The following is a 19,758-nucleotide window of genomic DNA, read 5'->3' as shown; positions in this document are numbered from 1 at the left end:
GACTGCAAAGCCATAGTATCTCCGTAGACAAGATCCATCTTGGGAAACAGACTTACATGTTCACACTGAGCACAGAAAAGCCATCTCCATGAGATATTTCACACTGCAAGCCGGCTTCCCGAAACAAAGGAGGCGGGAGACATTTATCGCATCAACATTGGCGTCTACTGTGACGCAAAACATACACGCCCGAAGTGTCACTGCTACCCCTCTCAAATTGAATTTGAATTTCCAGCACTTTCATTGTGGCCTGAAGACATTATCAGCCCTTCTTGGTTTGACCCGGCAAGACGGGTGTACCATTTTAGATTGGACGTAGATTGCTACACTCCACCGTTGGCAGTACCCCTCTTGGCAGATTGAAGACGGGTGGGTTTGGACCCCCCACCCCATCCACCAATTTTTTTTGACACAGAGCTCAAAGGCGGAGAAAATATGGCTTTCAAGCTCTGGGTAAAAGGGCCTGTGGACTGATAGGAGCTTACTTTAAGATCCTGAATTGTGTTCCCAAGATTCAGGGCATTTTCCAACTTACTCAGTCAAACTTGCATCCTACAAGATGATTTTCAGACCATCACCACCATTAAGCTCAAATTGTATCAGACAATGTTTAAACATTCACCTCCTCTGATGCACAGTAGCAGCAGTGTATGCCATCGCCTAGATAAACCAGGAATTCACCACAACTAAACTGACAGCACTTCCTGGAGTCAGAGTTGTATGGCACACAACACAATTGGCCTACTGCACCCATCAAATGTCCATTTCATTCTTCTCATATCACCATCAATATCTTACACCTATATACTACGGGTGATGCCATTTAACTCATCAAGTTCACATATATAACCCAACAAAACAGCACATTTTCAGACCATAGACATAGACATAGAGTCACAGTAACCCTACACACAAATGACCCTACATACAAAGTGATCCAAAATAAATATGGAAATAATTCACAGGCTTCCAGGATTGTTCAACAGTCTCACCACGTGGGAGAAGAAGCTGTTTCCCAGCCTGGCAGTCTAGGTTTATATGCTCCTGAACCTTTTGTTTCAAGGTAACATCTTAAAGATACTGTGTGCTGGATGGTAAGAGCCCTCAGTTCTCTGAGGCCTCTTTAAGCACTGTTCTCTTTAAGCATCGTCAATAGAGGGAAGGGAGACCCCAATGATCTTATCAACGGTTTTAATCCCCCCCTCCCCTCCGTTCTGACACTTTGCAGCTACCATGCCACAGTATAATGCAGGCAGCCAGGACACTTTCTACTGTGATTCTGTAGAACATTGTTAGGATTGAGGCCGGTAGCCTTGCCCTCATCAACCTGCTGCACCTTCCTGACTAATGAGGTGTTGTGGGTCCCAGACATGGGTTTCTTCCCACATCCTTTGGGGTGTGGAAAGATGCCCAGAACACTGTGGAAACCCCACATGGTCATGGGGAGAACATGAAAACTCCACATCGATAGCTTGGGAGGACTGGCCTGATCTCAGATTGGTAGAGCTGTGAGAGCTATGCCACTGGGCTACCCTTCTAAGCCCATGACCCGCCCCATCTGAACGACGATGACAGCAGTGCATGGTGAATGATGCACCCTGCAAGCAAACCCAAGTCGCACACCATCCAAGCTTGGAAATAGATTGCTGATCTCCACTGTTGCTGTGTCTAAATCCTGGAGCATTGCATTTAAGAGCATATCCAAGATCATCATCGAGGCACAAGACGGTGGCAGCTCAAGTGGGCGTCTTACATCACTTACTCAAGAACCCAAAATGCTGGACTTGCCAACACTACACAGATCTCACAAAATAACAAAAATATTCAAACTTTTTCTGTCAATGGCAAGACTGACTAGCACCTGAAGACTTGGAGATGTCAATTCACCCACTGCCTAAGTAACAGATGGTTAAATGCATGAGCTTATCTCACCAATCCATCAGATGTACAAAGTAAGATGTATTAAAATAGAATTTATTTTACTATGAAAAAAATGGAAAGCGCGGGTAACCAATCCAATGAGAGCACTTGTGCACAAATGAGTCACCTCCCATTCCTCGTCTTGCCCTGCTGCATATCACTTCTTCCCCCAGTAATAATTTCTTCTTAATAACACTCATGCTGTTCAGGTCCACTATTCCCAAGGATACCAAGTTCCACTCCCACCACTTTACGGGCATTTGATGAAGTAGTGATATTTATATTCACTGAAGTGTTTTCTGACTTAACAGATTATTTCATAAAATGAAGGATCTGCATCAAGCCATGATATTCAGACTTTTCCTGAAAGTTATTACCCGTCAGTCCTGTTATCACGTCAGGGTTTCTGTAATAGAATGGTCGATGATCCAAAGACTGAAACCACATAAATGCTTTATGAAACTTGGCCCTTTTCCCAGCTCTTCAGTAACATTGTATTTTTTTTGGATCCATTCAAAGTTATTGCAATCTTCACCACACCAAAGTGTTGCAATTGGTACTTAAAATAAAACTACAGTGACTAATTACCCTAAAGATGGCTGCAGCACATAGAAAGGATATGATTCAGGCTGTGCCTTAAACAGGAAGAGGGGCTGCAGGAGTTGCTAAATTACCACTGAGATTAGAATTAAATTAAAAATTGTTGTCCTGTTACACTGCACACTTTACTTAACACATTCAGAAAACAAGCATTTGGATAAAGCTCACCAAGCATCCTGCTATGGAATCTCATTCTTGCTGGTGAAGACGCTGTTAAAGCTCACAATCTCTTTTTGATTAAGAGTTGTACCTTTCAGTCATGAGAGAAAACCACACATCTTCCTGTAAAATCCCTTTTCTCCTCATTATGAGACAAAAAACCACAATAGCAGTTGGTGGTCATCACAACTTCTACAAATTTAGAGGCAAAAAGAGAAAAATATAACCATATAACAATTACAGTATGGAAACAGGCCATCTCGGCCCCTCTTCTCTGTACCGATCTAGTCCCACCTACCCATACTTTGCCCATAACCCTCAAATCTTCTCCACTTGTACGCATTTAGAGCAAATTGGTTGACTGCAATATACCTGACAAAGGGCCCAGGCCCAAAATATTGGTTACCCTTCACTTCCTGTGGTTGCTGCGTGACCTGCTGAGTTTCTCCAGCACGTTTGTGGATGTGCCTGACTGCAACTCAGTCTCCAGGTCCCGCCTTAATTGTGATTTATCACATCATTAAAACTCCTCCCCTCGATTCCTGGCTACTTACCAACCACGCTGCGCAAGCCTTTGGTTAAATGGCAGCATTCCCACCACTGAGTCTCAGTTGTATAGGAGAGACTAGACAAGCCTAGTTTGTTTTTCTTATAACGGAGAAGCTGAGGTGGGAACTGACGGGGCATGTAAGATGATGAGGGGTATAAATAGTGGAGAATGTAGCAACGTCACCCCGACAATTGTGCGCCCCCCCCAGCAACGTCCCGCTGCTGCAAACATCGAGCAGAGGTATCCATGACCAGAGGGTAAGGGTTTAAGGCAAAGACTGTGTTGTTTTTAAGCAATTATTTCAGGGTATTTAAACAATTTAAACACTCTGAAGATGTCAATATCATCCTATAGCCCTACTTAATTCCTAACTGCACAAGTGCATAAATGTAAAATTGCCTCCCTCTCTTCACACCAGTTTCTAAGGGAAGATGTGAAAAGTAGATCCATAATTTTTACTCACTGTATATTTTTTTATACGGACAGCACAATAATGGGCCCTTTCGGCCCACAAGCCCGTGCCACCCAATAACCTTCAACCCCTGGTACGTTTTGAAAGGTGGGAGGAAACCGGAGCTCCCAGGGAATATCCACACAGACACGGGGAGAACATAAAGACTCCTCACAGAGAGCACCAGATTCGAACCCTGGTCGCTGGCACTGTAACAGAGTGTGCGAACCACTATGCTAATTTCAAGAATTGAGATGGAATCAAAATCTGATTTTAAATAAAATCACTCTTAAGTTGCTGGAGCTTGGAGAGAAAAGGGCTTTGACATCACAGAAAGCTCATCAACAAAAACATTAGGCATTTTTAAGCTGCAGGACCTGGGTAGCCCTCCTGGGACCCTGGTGCGATTACTGGGGCAAAGGTGCTTCCAGCACCTTTTAAGCTGAATGGGGATCAACCCATTAAATCACCAACCCAGCAATTTAAAGGAGAACCTCGTCCCCGTGAAGATGCAGTAAATGACCAGTAAGTCTCCCCCCCCACCATCGATCACCACCCCCCTAGTCAGTCGTGAACCCCACTGTCAATCAACACCCACCCTGACAATTGTGCGCCCCCCCCCCCCCCCCAGCAATGTCCCGCTGCTGCAAACATCGAGCTGTCACAGCTGGAATGGCATTCGCAGCAGTGGCAGTTTGAGGCCCCCCCCCACTGTGCACCCACCTCACTGAGGCAGCCACCCCTATCCTCTCCTCCCTCCTTTCCCCCACAGCAGCAAACCCTCTCCTCTTCCCCGTGACATCGACCTCTCCCACCCTGAGCCCCGTGACTCTCTCCCCCCCCCCCCCTCAGATCGCGGCAGGCACTTCACCCAAGGGTTTCCAACGCGCAGGCTCACAGGAGCAACTCCTTACGGACAGCGCCGGATTCGAACTTGGATCGCTGGCGCTATGATAGGGTTGCACTAACTACCACGCTAACTGTGGCTTCTTCCATTAACCACCTCATTGCAAAGCCCACAAAGGAGATTGGTCGTGTAGGGAGGCAAGTGTTTTATTGATGCGCACGTGTACAATTACATCTAATTTCATACCATGTTCTCTTCTTCAGGGTTTAGAGACAAGGAAGAGTCAATTTGTTAATACTTTGCTTTTTATTATTCAGTCTCTCAGAGCCTATGGAATTGCATAAAAATACCAGATAGATGAACAACTCTGGAAGACCAAATGTATTCTGCAGTGTTAAGGAGTCAGCCTCACTTTTACCTGCAAACTCTCTCTGGGTCTTATATGAATTAACTGAAAGTAATATAGCATACATCTGTGTTTGAACAGGAACTAATGGTTCATGTGAGGAACTCCACCTAGGTCAGTAGCGCACGTGTATTTTGGGCTTTCATCCATGCTAACAGGATTAATTGGACATTCGATGTGTTTAATAACCTAACTATAAGTTTTACTTATATTGATACTGTACTGTGATTACTTCTTAACCCAAGCTGTCTAATATGGTGTGGCGTTGCACCTACACACCATGACTCACCTGTGCAGTGAGCAAACCGGCCCCAGCAGTCGTGGACTGGAAAGCAACCGACAGCATCTAGCAGGACTCGAGATATGGGGTGAGCTTCACACCAAAAGCCCACGTTACTTCCTCCCCGCAGGACACCCCAGCCAAATCTATGCTCCTGGTCCACCCACAAGTAAATGCCCCTCACAGTAGATACCTCTGAAACAGAAGTAGGGGGCGTTCAGGAATAAAAAGTACTAGCCTTTTTCAGCCAGCACCTGTGACCCCCGGAGATCAAACACAGTAAGCTTGACAGGGAGTTTCTGCCACGGTACCTGGCAATCCAGAAATTTCGGTACTTTCTCAAGGGTAGGGAGTTTATGATCTTCACAGATCACAAACCCCTAACCTATGCATTTGCTAAGGTGTCGGACCCTTGGTCTGCTCGCCAGCAACATCACCTGTCATACATATCTGAATTCTCCACTGCAATCAAGCACATCTCGGGGAAAAGCAACACACCTTCACGAACAACCATCAAATCAGTGTGCGCCTTGTCGCCGGGAGTGAACATTACTGTTTAATCAAGAGGACGCACCAACGGAGATCCTCACAAAACTCAGGGAGAGGCTATGGAATATGGCCCTGATACGCACGTCGCACCCTGGAATAGTACCTGACAACCTGCAACTGGGTGGATTCGTGTTTGATCACAGAGGACTGCACAGAACACCCCTGCAATGGCCAGATGAAGGGCCTTATAAAATAATTCGACACAACGGGACGACCTGTGTTTTGGACATTAAAGACGGGAAGAAACTTCCACGGTGGACCGCCTCAAACTGGCACACCTTGATATTGAACAGCTGGTTATGGATCAGAACCCTCGCAAACAAGGCAGACCTTGTAAAAAGGGCAATCAAGCGACCGCTGCCACCACTGAGGCCTGTTCTTGTGGGAGCGTCATGTAGTGTTGCACCTGCACAGCGCGACTCACCTACACTGACCCCTGCAGTCATGGACAGGAAAGCAACCAAAGGCATCTAGTGGGGCTCCAGATGTGGGGCGAGCCTCGACCCGGAAGCCCACGCCACATTCACCCCATGGGACGTTGGAGGTTAAAGGGAAAGGGAGCGGGTGTTTGAACCACAGGCTTTTGGGTTTTGAGTAAAGGAGTTTGCACTGAGACATTGCTGGGCTCGGCTCATTTCTTTCACACTTCTCGCTCAACACAACCAACCTCTATTGCTCGTTGTGGCTCACCGCCATAATGGTATGGAACATTAGATCAGACATGAATGGGGTGGCTTCGTGAACTACCATCAAACTCAGTGGGTCCGGCTTCATCCAACATAGAAATGATCAGTCAACATTTCGGGTCAGGGCCTTTTAGGCTGAGTCTTGATAAAGGGTCGACCCAAAACACTGACTGACCATTTCTACCCGCAGACCCTGCCTGACCTGCTGAGGCCCTCCAGCGGCTCATTGCTTGCTCAAGATTCCAGCATCTGCAGTTTTTGTATTACTCCGTCTGGATTCACAGAATATTATCACATTCTGGAGCTCTTAACAAAAAAGGGTACTCAACACAAAGGAACTGACCATTCCTCAAACACATTCAAACTACCATTGGTCTGTCAACCAACGGGTCTTGGAGCCATAGTTAGAAAGTTGCAAGTTTGGAGGGGAGAAGTGAAAATGTTGTGAGGCAGGGGAAAGCAGAGACACACAAATAAGCTACAATGAGTGGGGGCTCGTTATGGGGCGAACAACAGTGCAGATATCTGACCAATTTGACCTTGAAATTGTTTAGCCAGCTGTCCTAACTGTGGTAGAGGGTGCAGGGTGGCAGTGATTGTAGAGAAGGCGGGGGGGGACCTCTTTCATCCATTTTTGAAACTCATGACCCCTCCGATACAATACTGCCCAAAAGTGAGAAGCCAACCCTCAAAACATTGGCTGAATGAGCCTGCCAACCAACCAGGGGTTTCACCAGCTGCACGAGCTTCAGCTGCAATACATCAGGAACAAAAGGATGGGACTCGCAGTGTATGTCAGTCCTGGGATACAAGAGGCGCGGGGTTGGAGCAAGGAAGTGAAACTGAGAGAAATGTTGGAGCAGGCACCAGGAGCCAGCCTTGGGGTCCACAGGACCCTGCCTAGCAGTCACCAAAACCTTGGGCAAGGTGCTGTGGTGGAAATGTGGCCACAATAAAACTCAGGCCCATTGCTATCCTGCTTAAAGCATTTCCATCCTGAGTTATGCCAGCAAGGTGACTCTGCAATAGCGGAAGCTCATTTCTCCCCCTTCTGTTGGATGCTGTGTAATTTAAAACACTAATCTTGTACTGACTTCTAGCCATTTCAGAAAGTGATCAAGCCCCATTACAGTGCATCGACTAAGCAAGGCTGAGATGCTACTTCCTCATCCCTATCCCAGAGCTGTTCACCACCCTCCTTCCTGAGCTACCGAATCCTGAAACCTTGTGGGGGAAGCTGTTCATTGCACATTGCCAGAATGTTACCCAGTCATCTAACTAGGAGAGGATCTCTGAACCCAGAGCAGGATTCGCACCTCACGTCCTCTGTGCCAGGATCGGTGCGGGAGAGAAGCAGGAGTCGTGGAGGTAGCTCTTTCCCTCTACCCAGATATTTGTTTCAATGCTGGTCCCATTCACCGAATCACCCATCATGAAAACAGGCCCTTCGGCCCATTAAATCCATGCAATCAATCAACCAATTCCATTAATCCTACACTGATCCCATTTTATTCTTCTCATAGACTGCAAGGTGAATAGCAAACTTTTGTGAGGGAGGAACATGGAGGGAATAAAAAAGGTGCAGAGTAAATTGGGCTTGATGGTCAACTCAAACTCAGTCGGCCAAAGAGCTGTTTCTCCACTATAGGACTCACCTGTGCACTAGTCCGTTGTCGGTGCCCAATTAACCCACTAGCTCCCTGCGTCTTTGGGATGTGGGAGGACACCCAAAAGGAGAACGTGCAACTCCACACAGACAGCAACCAAGATCAGGATTGATCCTGGATCACTACAGCTACTGTGACCCAAGCTGTCAGCAGGAACCTGACTAGAAACAACATAGTTCTCATTGACATTTCAGTGTCTGGATCCAAAGCATTCAAGTTCTGTCATTTAAGAAAAGGTTGGATGTGTACATGGAGGTGAGGGGGTTGGAGGGTTATTGGCGGAGAGCGGGAGGTTTGAGCTAGTGGAGTTGTTCTAGTGAACCGGTGAGGACTTGAAAGGCCGACATGGCTTGTTTCCGCTCCGTAAATGGTTATACGGTTATAAGTGCAGAGTCCTAATGCCAGGCTTGGCTTTTTTGTCATCAGTTCTCAGCCAAACCACTAGGTGGGAGCATTTCACAGTCCAGAAACATAAAGGCCCAGCACATCTACATTTCCTTTCGTACCCTTCCAGCTGACACACAATCCTGAAAGCAATAGTTTTTCCCTGACAGAAAATTTCACCTTCCTAATCTGCCACTCTCTTTGGAGGCAACATTCAATGATATGGATAAACTTGCCAGCCAGAGGATGGAAATATTTTTGGTTGAAGAAAATTCACCACAAGGTCACAACCACTAGTTTCTGATACGCGAACATTTGTGGAAGGAACCCAAGAACCACTGTGACCTATAAATGCAGAGCAAACATGGCAGGCTGGCTGAATTAAACTTTGCATCATCACCGCAATACCCTGACAAGGTGTGCCAAACCTCATAGCAACGTAACATGGAGACACTGCACACCAAAGGCATGAAACAGAATACAGTGGAACACAAGTTACTTGTGTTCAAGTAACTTTTTATAACTCTTTTATTTTATTATTATCGTTGTTAATCTCCCTATTGTGTCTAATTTATAAATTAAACTTTATCATAGGCATGTATGTATAGGAAAAACCATTGTATATATAGGGTTTGGTTTAAGTTTAAGGCACCCACTGGGGGTCTTGGAACATATCCCCCGCAGATTAGGGGGGAATTACTGTATACGCCAAGAGCACAAAGCAACATCACCAGTGGAGGGAAACAATAAATCCAACAACAGTGGTGCGTATCGAACTGGCCGTCATCCACGCTCTTCAATTCAAAGGTGCAGATAAACCCCCACCTCAATAATACAGCGAGAAAGGCATCTGTTTATACAGGGAGTTAAACAAGCAACGTGCTGGAGAAACTTGGGTCATGCAGCCACTATAGAAAACCAACGGTTCAAACCTGGTCCCTTCATCAGGAGTGAGAAATAAACAGGTGTACACCTGAATAAAAGATGGGGGAGGGAGGGTGCTGGAGAGGAGAAGAGGGAGGAACAAGGCTAACAGAGAAGTGAAAGAGGGCTAAGAAGTGTAGCTCTCTGATAGGAGAAGGGAGGGTAGTGGTGGGGAGATGGAGGAAAGGAGAGAGAGGGGTAGGGAAAGAGAGAATTCGGGGTGGGATGTGGTTAAGAGAGATTAGAGGTCGATATTAATGCCGACTTGTTGTGACAGAATAAAGGGTGTTGTCCACCAACTTGCAGGTGGCCTCGATTTGACAATACTGTGTTTTTATGTCACTTTTAATGTAAAGTTTCAAAGCTATCTAACAGAAAGGAGGACACAAGGGCAGATTGGCCAGGAGGGAGGCTTTTAAGGATTATCTTACAGGGGGAGAAGATAAAAGCAGGGTTTTTTTAAGGAAGGTAATTCCAGTGCACAGGTCCTGAGCAACTGAAGGCATAGCTGCCAACAGTGGAGCCATTCATAATCAAATAAAGGCTACTGTAAGTCACATGCCATTTTGATTTGCAGAAATGTCACTAGCCCCTCATCTCCAGAGGGACCACAGTGATCCAATGCATCTCTCTTCCCAAGGGCAATGAATTCCTGCCTTGAATTGATGCCCTGATCCCCCAAAAAGGTATAGGTGCTGTCAGTCTGGTTGAATAACTGTTGTCCATGTTGCCACGTCAGGCAGACAAAGGGCTCCATCAATACAGGGAAAGAAAGTCTGGATTACGGATGAGATGCCAAACGAGTGGAATGCACGAGTTCTGCTCCATCTAGGCCCAGACTGATTCACTTTGAGGTTTGAGGATTTATGAGTGGAATTGAATGCTGTCCAACAGCCAGCAAACAGCTCCAATTCTAATGGAAGGCCAGGTCATTGAAGGAGGAGCTGAAGAGGGCTGGACCTTGGGCTCTGCTCTGAGGAGCTCTTTAATGACAGGGAAGGGCTGAAATTCATTTGCTCAAACAGTCACCACCATTTTCTCCTGTGCAGGCTATGGCTTAATCTCGTGAAGTGTTTTCACCTTGATGCACACAGATTTCAACCTTCCCCTGATTCCTGATGCAACTCTTGTCAAATGCTGCAGCCGCACTGTGGAATTATTTAAAAAGTAACCAAATGTTCAGTAAAATCCCTGGTATCTGGCACCTACAGGGATTGGTAGATGCCGGATAAGTGAATTTTCTGGTTGCATGAAATGAGAACTATTAACGAGGCATGCCAATTTTAAACTTCCGTAGTTTTTTACCCATTTATATTCTGCGATTTTTTTTGCCAGTTGCTTGAGTTCTGGATAACAGGGATCTTACTGCCCTAAAATTCAGCCAGGAAGGAAGTTCCTCTATGCTCAATCTTCTCCACGTGTGCTGTCAAACCCCTCCAATCCAGTTGACCTTTCAAGGACTGGCAAGTGAAATGACATCTACAGCTAAGTAACAAATAAATATCAATTTTGGAAATCAGTTCTTTGGTCAAGAGCCAAGTGGACCCCGTGAAACCCAAACTGAGCATCAGAGAGTTGGTTACTAACAACAGCACGTGTGAAACCAGCACCTACGGCATCAACCAAACCACGTGGAATGGTCACACAAAATGGTACAGCACCATTAAGCATCAACCTCATGGTAATGGTATAAAATGAACCAAGTGATGAAAGCACATGTGACCACAGTCAAAATGAACTACGTGGCAACTGTGCAGATGGATGTGCAATTCCAAATCATGTGCGCATAGTACAGTTTAAAGTGTCCGGCAATTCTACACGCTACACAAGAATTTCGCACCAAGCCAGGGAGCGAAATTAAATTAATAGCATAATTAGGGAAAGGCACTTGTCACTCCACAACTGATGCTATATACAGCTCCAAATGCAGTAATCCCTGTATCTGGAACTGAGTACCAGTGTAAAGGCTGTAGGATGATTAGAAACATACCTACAGGAAAATATGGCTAATATTATGCGGCAATCCTGGCCAGGAACCCATGGTTAGACGAGAATGTTTGTCCAGCACTTAACTAAGTGGTTTAAACCCTACTGATGCCACATACCTGTAGCTTTGCTGTCTCTGTGCAAGTTGCAAATTGTAGAAATGGGACAGTTTCCAACATGCTAAGAGTTTCAGAAATAACATACCTGGCACTTTCGAGAAGCAGAACGATGTTGTAACACAACAAAAGTAAACAGATTTCCAGGGGAGAAGGGATCAACACTAACCTCAGAGTAGTCTTTCATTTTCTGGGTGGCATCCTTTTCTTTTTTCACTTTTCTGTTTTGTTCACTTTTCCGTTTGGTTCCAGCTGCCTTCATCTTGCTTTCTGCCTCTTGGGAGCTGTTCTCCTGTTTCCGAGGCTTGACTGGGGGTAGAGGCTTGTCCTCTTCTCCTTTGATATATCTTTCATAGGGCAGGATCAGTCTGCAACAGCCGTGAAACACGCACGGTGAGAGACAAGCTCAGTGAAAGCACACGCCACAGTTACATCGGCTCTGACCTTTAATACAGAAGCAAGACTAAATGGTGGGTGTGGGGACTGGAGGATGTTCTCTTTCAGGGAATCGACTAGGCAGGACTTTCAAAAATACTTTTCATTCTCTGTGGTTTTCCTGCTTTTGGTCAATGGGAGGAAAAGTGACGGTGAAAATCAATATCGCAAGCAACAAGGCAGATGTGTGTTTAGTCAGTTCCAGCCCTCGGGAACACAATCAAATTTAAGGAAAGATTCAGTAGGGGGTGGGCATGTGGATGTGATTGAAATGCAACTTGGTATCCAAGGACTGTGACTGCTTTTGGGTCAGGAGGATTAAAGTTCGAGCAAAGCAATTATAAATATTAACTTGAGTTTCAATGAGTCTGTCAGAAATCTACTTTGCCTTTAAACAAGGCTCAGTTTGAAAATAGCAAAATAATGACACATTACTCAAACTGGGAAGTTTCTGATTTTCTTTCTAACCTGTTCTAGTTAATCTTACAAATATCTTATTTCCAGAGTGAAGATATTGCCAGCATGGATATTAATGCGCATTCTCCTTACAGAAAGGGGCCTGATCGAGCTTTTACTGCCAGGGAAATGGCAATTTGCCAGCAATAAATGCTCAGCTCAAGACCACGGGGTATATTTATCATTAGATGCCATTACAAGGAATGTTTAAATATCTTACAGCTGCTAAAACTGGAAAAAAGTTCTTTCTGAGCACTGGAAACACAGATACCAAAATAGTGAAAATCAGCCAAATTCCTGGTCTCTGTAGTAATGTTAGAGTAACGTTTATATAATGAATAACACATTAATGCAGTGGATGGGAATTTAGTTTGAACTGTATTCTCCATTAAATGCGAGATGAAAAAGGTATGCAAATTTATGGCAGTGGTATCTGTCTTGCAGGCAGGACCCCCAAAAAAATCTAATGATTAAAGAGTAGTGGTACACGAGTGATAACAAACAAGACTGAACAAATGTAAAGTCGTCCTTTTGCATGCTGGGGTGATTCAGAGCGAAGATAACAAATAAAGAGCACTAATCAATCCTGCAACTCTTTCAACCCTGAGAGTTAACTGCTGCAAACTGGCATCAAGCAAAATTCACTTGGATACTTTCACCCTGCCACTAACTGTTCTTCTCTTTATTCAAGAGAATTAAGTCTTTTGAAAAAAAAATCCTTTACATTCATAATTTGTTGCAATTCAATCAATTTGAGGTCATATAATAAAAATTCTTGTTCCGTGTGAACATTCTTGCACTGGCCAGATTGGAAATCTTAAATTCAGTGAGATCAGGCCTGACAAGATTAATGAGCCAACATTCTTTCTACTTTTCCATCTATGGTGATTTCTGAAAAGGTCTTTCTTTCCAGTTTGTTATACAAGCCTATCTTCAAAATAAAAGAATGGCTCACTTTGTTTGCGAGCAAATTAGGTGCCTATGGTTACAACTTCCCTTTTAAATCTCTTTTAACAGTTCAGCTGGGACGTGAAACATTTTATTTTATTTTATTTTTCACAGAGCTCAAAAGCTGGCAGTGAGACAAAGGTAAAAATACATTTAACACAGCTGGCCTGGAGATCTCTGCCAGCTGCAGGAGATCTAGAATTCAATGTTCCTTGTATCTGTAAAGTCATGACTAAGGTAAAATTGGAATCAAAACACAAGATTTGCTTGTTCCTGGCGATCAGTCTTGCCGTGGATATCCAGATTAATCGGTTGCTGCTTCTGAGCATCAGGTCAGACGATAAATTAAGAAAAAAATAGGCACAGGGAAAAGTCACAAAGTACAAACAGCAGAATGCTCATGGGATTCAACTCAATCTTAAAAATCCCCTTGAACTACTGGCTCTTAAATGCACAAACTTTGTTTGCTATTAATCCTGAATATTTGCCTTTACACTGCATTCAGAATTCAAAGTACAGCAATATATGGGTAATTTCACAAATTGCCTTCCCTTCTTTGGAAGATTTAGCAATAACAGCTAATTTTCTCCAAATATCAAAGCAAATTAATCAACTAGACCAAAGGGAGTTTGCTTACAGATAATAACATACACGATACTTTGGATGGGGGAGGTGCTGCTTAGGTTCAAAGGGTATTCCAGCCTAAAACTTGAGACACATTCTATGCCTGATCCTTCAAAGATAGGGTTTGTTTAGATTTTTAAGTGAATGTGAACATTATTTCTTTTTCCTTCTGCTAAACATTTTATCTAGGAATTGGAGGAAACAGTCTAAACACTTACTGGCAACGTTACAATGAAAACAACAGCTGAATACAATTCCAAAACTGTCAATATTCACTTTCTGCTTGTACCTTTGCTACAACATTCATTTTGGGGATTCGACACGGTTTTGTATTCAGACTACAGAGTCGCAAGGAATTATCCTTCAGAGGTGCAAACATTGAAACTGGATTGATTTCAAAAGCTGATATTTGCTTGGTACAGACATGAGGTTTTATTTTAGAATGCAGTGATGGAATTTGGAGAGGGGGAATAAACAAAACATCATTTTTTCCGGTTGTGCAGCTAACCATGACAGCAGCTGAACAAACATGATATATGATTTCACATAAATAGCACAAACACTCATTAAATTCTCCATAGTCGTAAACTTTCCCTCCACCAGCCATTACACTAACAATGCTGACAGTACACATCATATCATTATTTTGTTTTTTAGCTCCTGCTGAGTATCAAGAACAGAGCTCCGTTTGGTGAAAATTACTGTTCTACCGGTCCTTGCAACTGTTATTTTGTTGTTGCCTGAACTTATTACACAGCAACAGCTGTGTCCTTGTCACGTTGCACTATAATTCGCTTTTTGCATTGACATTTCATGAATAGCAACGGTAACAGGTTCAGCACATATTATGACAGCTATAAAATTGGATGGAAATAAATCTACGCTGGCTGTGAAATCAATCAATCCAAGATTTTTTGTATTAAAAAAAGTCTAAGAATTACACAGAACCAAAGAGGCAGGTATTAAACAAAATTAATTTGATGGTTGCTTTTTGAGAGGCATTAGGGTTTGTGAGATTTAAAAATAAAAGCATTTTGTCTCCATTTATCTAATGGAACTAAGGGAAATAATAACAGTAAAGAGAAATATCTTTACACAAAAGGACAAGGCTACGTAGCCCAGATAGGAATGGTTGTGCAGTACAGAGGAGACTGAAGTTTAGTGGTGCCAAGGATAAGGCGCATTTGCAGGCAAATGTACGTCGCACAGAATTTTACTCGAGAAGCAAAACCATCCATTCCAAGCCCCGCTTTCTAGCCTCTTCTCATCGTTTCAGCATCTCCTAATTCTCATCTGCTAATCCAGTCCCCATTTCAACGTGTTTAGGCAGCTTGCCCTGATGTGGGAGGCTGTATTTGTCACAGAATATAGCATACTGGCTGGATGGAAGTTACCACTTTGATAATGTCCTCTCGTTCGGTCTCTCGATCCCTCACCTCAACACCAATCCAATCATCCCCCGTCAATATGTTAAATCCTCCTCATTAGTCTACCCTCTGGCAGGTGGGCAAACTAATGGGGTATTTAGAATAACAGTGCCCCTGCCAGTTTAATATTTGGTGCTGTATAAGTTTGAATTGGTTTTGCATAACTAGGTCAACCCTTCTAAATTAATGTTAGTGCCACTTTCCTTCATCTTGGCATCTAATCCCATCCCGTACCCTATGTGGTACGGATAAAAACATTGTCATGTTACACACAACTTCACCAAACTGCACACTGGACATTTAAAAAACCTGGCAAGTGGCCTTCTGATAAGCTCTGAAAAATAATTTCAACTGAGCCTTCTAATGGAATCAAGATCCAGGACAATAAAAGATAAAGGACTGCCTGGAATTCAAAACACTACGTTCTTGCTGATTGAACTTGGCCCTCCTGTTGTATTATGTCATCTGATCCCTTCCAGTGAATTATCGGGCAGTAATTTACTCCCAGTCTGTGCAACTGCTGAGGTAACTGACCCCTTACTGGACAGCCTCAAATAATGTCTCTATTCCCAGGAAACTCTAGCTTGCCTTCCTTCACACTCTTAACGAAATGATGTTTTGGCCCAAAACACCATATTAATCAGGGCAGCATATAAAACGAAGGCAAACTGGTCCACGGTCTCTGATCCACATGGGAGTAAGTTGGAAATTTGAACACAGTCTTCTTTTTGGACATGAGGAAGCTTGCAAAACAATTCTGGTTCCGAGGTTCATAAGCAAATGTTTGCTGGAAAGGACGTGTAAGATCCTGCGAGCAAAACATTTAACTCAGCAGGTCCTTCAGTAGCAGTGTGGGACAACCTTCACCACAAGGACTTCCATTACAAGGAGTCTTACCACTGACTTTTCAAGGGCAAGCATGGATGGGAATAAGTGTCAGCCATAGGTTATGAATGTAAACTAAGCCCTAAAGCTATATTCAGGCTGAATAATTCAAGTGGAAAAACACTGATTGACTGTGATTTTGAATGCACTTTTAATGTTAATACAGTAACTGAACAAAAGTATCAGAAACATATCCATGTACCATTAAATATGTGTCCTGAAGTTTTTACTCATCGTGACCTGATTCTATCAACCCATCCCACACTACATTTGCAATTTTAAACCAGAGTGTAGCTTTCAACTGGGGCAATCACAATTCTATCAGCATTTAAACATTCTTATCAAACCAAAAAAAACAGAAAATTTACAACAAATCTGAAAAAAAAGCAGGAGATTGGCACATGTATTAAAATATTTGTTGCTGAAAAAAAAGAAACAATATTCTTGACTAGAATTACTTAAACAATTTGAAGAAACAAAATAAGCAATAGTCCACATTTTCAAGTATTGTCTGGGTTGGGGAAAGTGATTTATAGCGTCTCTTCAATGATACGCGGTACGAAAATGGCACAGTAACAACAGAGCGGGGGTGGAGAGATTAATCGATTGGGACATCCTGTCTAATGATAGCCTGGTTTAGTGTAAATGCACAATAGCTCAATCCTATGATATATTCCACTACTTTATAAACAACCCATCAATCTGCAAAATAAGATCAAGCTCCAGTGTGATGCTTAAACCATGATAGTAAAAATAATCATGAATTAAGTGAGTTTAGAACAGACTCAAGGATTCAGTCTGAATGAAATACTACACAAAAGTTCCAGATCTCAATGGGAATGCAACCCATAACGTCAAAATGGCAGGTCAGGCATTGATCCAATTCACTCAGTTTAAAAGATAATCATCAGTTAGAAAGAAAAACTGAGAGTTACAATAATGTGCTGCCCTTCAGTTGCACAAGTGGAATCGTCAGGTTTGGCAATTGCTGAAACCTACCTGGACTCGGGGCACTCAACACGAGACAAATTCACCGCCCTTTGATCTGTGGCGTTACCGGTGAATCTTATCAACTTTCCAGAAAAACAAAGATCACAGGAAACTTTCCAAAGAAAAGAATCTGATCACCCTTGAAAGACACATTTAAAATGATGCAAAACTCAACTTAATTACAGGCATGCAAAAGCCTGAGAGAATGTGGAGCACATACCATCAGATTGGTGAATTTTTAAACTTTGACAATAAGTAAACACAGAGACTTTGCTGCAGTGCATTTTTTTTTACTGATTCCTCACAGAGGTAAGGTTACTGTAATACGAGCAGAGTTGGATGGAATGCAATGCTCTGTTTTAAATTAGTCTGAAGAACTGTTTATTGAAGCAACTTGTGTTCATCATTTTGGATTCGGACCCTGCAAAATACTCAAATTGCTGTAGTCAGCAATTCACATTAATTTCTTGTTAGACCTTTCACTTCAGGTCTGGAGCAAAGACCAACAAAATATTTTACTGGATGTAGCTTGACATTTTGCCAATCACCATTTAATGTGTGAAAAAAAGCAGATGATAATGAGTAATTTCTAAATGGTTGTTTGTTAACCCCTTGCCAACTTTCCAGTGCAACAGCTTAAAATTACCTTGACAAAAAATAAATTATGTTATGAATCTCTGAAGAATGAAAAACTAAGAGCCCAAATTGACAAAATTCAGCAAGTCCCGAAATGTTTCATTGCTGATAGGGGGGTGGGGAGGGTGGCACATTCACCCCTCCCCAAGGGAAAATGTTATGGCAGAAACTCAGCCATAACCCCTGCTAACTTGGCAAGTGGTCATCCCAATGCTGGACTCAAGTGAACAGATGAATACGGTTCACACCCCAGGGATCTCAAGCCCTTGAGAGCAGCAATGACCGCACACCTTTCCACAAGAAAGACCCCCTCTGGGAGCCTTGAGAGGGGCTGTGGAGAAGAGAGAGAGCTCTTCTGTCATATTGGGGCCAAATACTCTGAAGAATAAAAATTGGGATATCTTGCTTTTGTACTTTTAAAATACGATTTTTTAAAAAGTATGGAGCTAGTTGCTAGGGGAAGTGGTAGAGGTGGGCACAATTGTAATGTTTAAAAGACAGGTATATGGATAGGAAAGATTCATGAACTACACAAAGGAAAATGGGGCTGGCTTAGACAGGCAACTTGGGCCACACGGTCTCAGGTTGGCCCAAAGGGCCAGCTTCTGTGCTGCATAACTCTGGCTCCATATTTGAAAGACTGTCTTCGCTGTTAAAGCTGTGCAGGATGTCAGTCAATTTGTTTATAGTAAGTTTCAAAAAGTAGCTCTTTATTAAATTACTGCATTAATTGGCATGGATTGTGGGAAATAGTGCCATGAGGTCTTGAGTGTTCACCTCCGAAGGAAGATTTCACCCAAAAGATGAGCTCTGGCTTGACGCAGCGCTGAAACAGTAACAGAAAATGTGCTCAAGTTTCTAGATTGTCTTGGGCATGTGATCGTATAAATTGGAGTGAAGAGCATGGTCACTCAAAGAAACAATACTTTCCATCTGTTAACAGGGCACATTAATAGGGCATGAAGTGTAGCACTGAGTCTGCCGCCTGACTTACTGAGTGTTTCTAGCATTTTCAGATTTGCCCTCTCTGCAGGATTTTCTTTTTTTATCGATTGTTCAGAATGCTGACATCTTGCATGTGCTTCACAATCTGTTCCAATCTCTATCACTGCCGAATGCCATCTGCTAGATTGCCCCACTGCCCCTCAGACTCAGCTCATCTCCTGCTGAAATCCTTACTCACATTATTGTTCATTTAAAATTGGTCTACTTCAATACATTACTTGCCAGGCTCTCTCTTTCTACACAGCCTGTAACTCCAGCGGTCTCAGGAAACCTGGCAACATATTAAAGGACCCATCCCACCCCAGTCACACTCTCCTCCATTCCATAAGGCAAAAGATACAGGAACTTGAAAGCACGAACCTCCACATTCAAGGACAATTTGCTTCCTGCTGCCATCAGGTTCCTAGAGAGGTCAAAAATGATGCCATGATGCCTTGCACTATTTTAACTTTGCTCTGTACCCTGTACTTCACCTCTATAACACTATGCCCTGAACTCTTTGATTTCCTGTTACACAACACCCTACACTTTTGCTTCATTAATGCACTTCCTGCTGTGCATCAGCACGAATTTACTTGCCTGGATAGCATGCATACTAAAGCTTTTCACCGTATCTCTGTAGACATACCAATAAACAATTTTAAGGTCAACTAGTAAACCTATCAGGCAATCAAGTCCTGTTAACATATCCCCTGTGTTTGTGGACCTTCACAGGCTCTTCGTTCTGCAAGGCCTGGTCTGGGAAAAAAAAATCACTGCTTTCAAATCCTTGCATGCTCTGACCTTCTGCAATCTCCTTTAGCCTTCCACCAGGGATGACAACACAC

At 43.3% G+C, this 19,758-nt stretch overlaps 1 protein-coding gene across 9 annotated transcripts in view; it reads right to left on the bottom strand.

The window, feature by feature from the left end:
• Window positions 1–19,758, bottom strand: part of arid5b (AT-rich interaction domain 5B) — a 137,355-nt gene that overhangs the window by 9,607 nt on the left and 107,990 nt on the right. For all 9 annotated transcript variants that reach the window (XM_069900744.1, XM_069900746.1, XM_069900745.1 and 6 more), the window contains one exon: window positions 11,695–11,893. In XM_069900744.1, the coding sequence (XP_069756845.1) occupies window positions 11,695–11,893 (199 nt within the window). The remainder of the gene's footprint in view (window positions 1–11,694; window positions 11,894–19,758) is intronic.

This window comes from Narcine bancroftii, chromosome 10 (genome assembly GCF_036971445.1).
Source record: "Narcine bancroftii isolate sNarBan1 chromosome 10, sNarBan1.hap1, whole genome shotgun sequence".
NCBI classification, from domain to species: domain Eukaryota; kingdom Metazoa; phylum Chordata; class Chondrichthyes; order Torpediniformes; family Narcinidae; genus Narcine; species Narcine bancroftii.
This window is presented reverse-complemented; position numbering and strand designations above follow the sequence as displayed.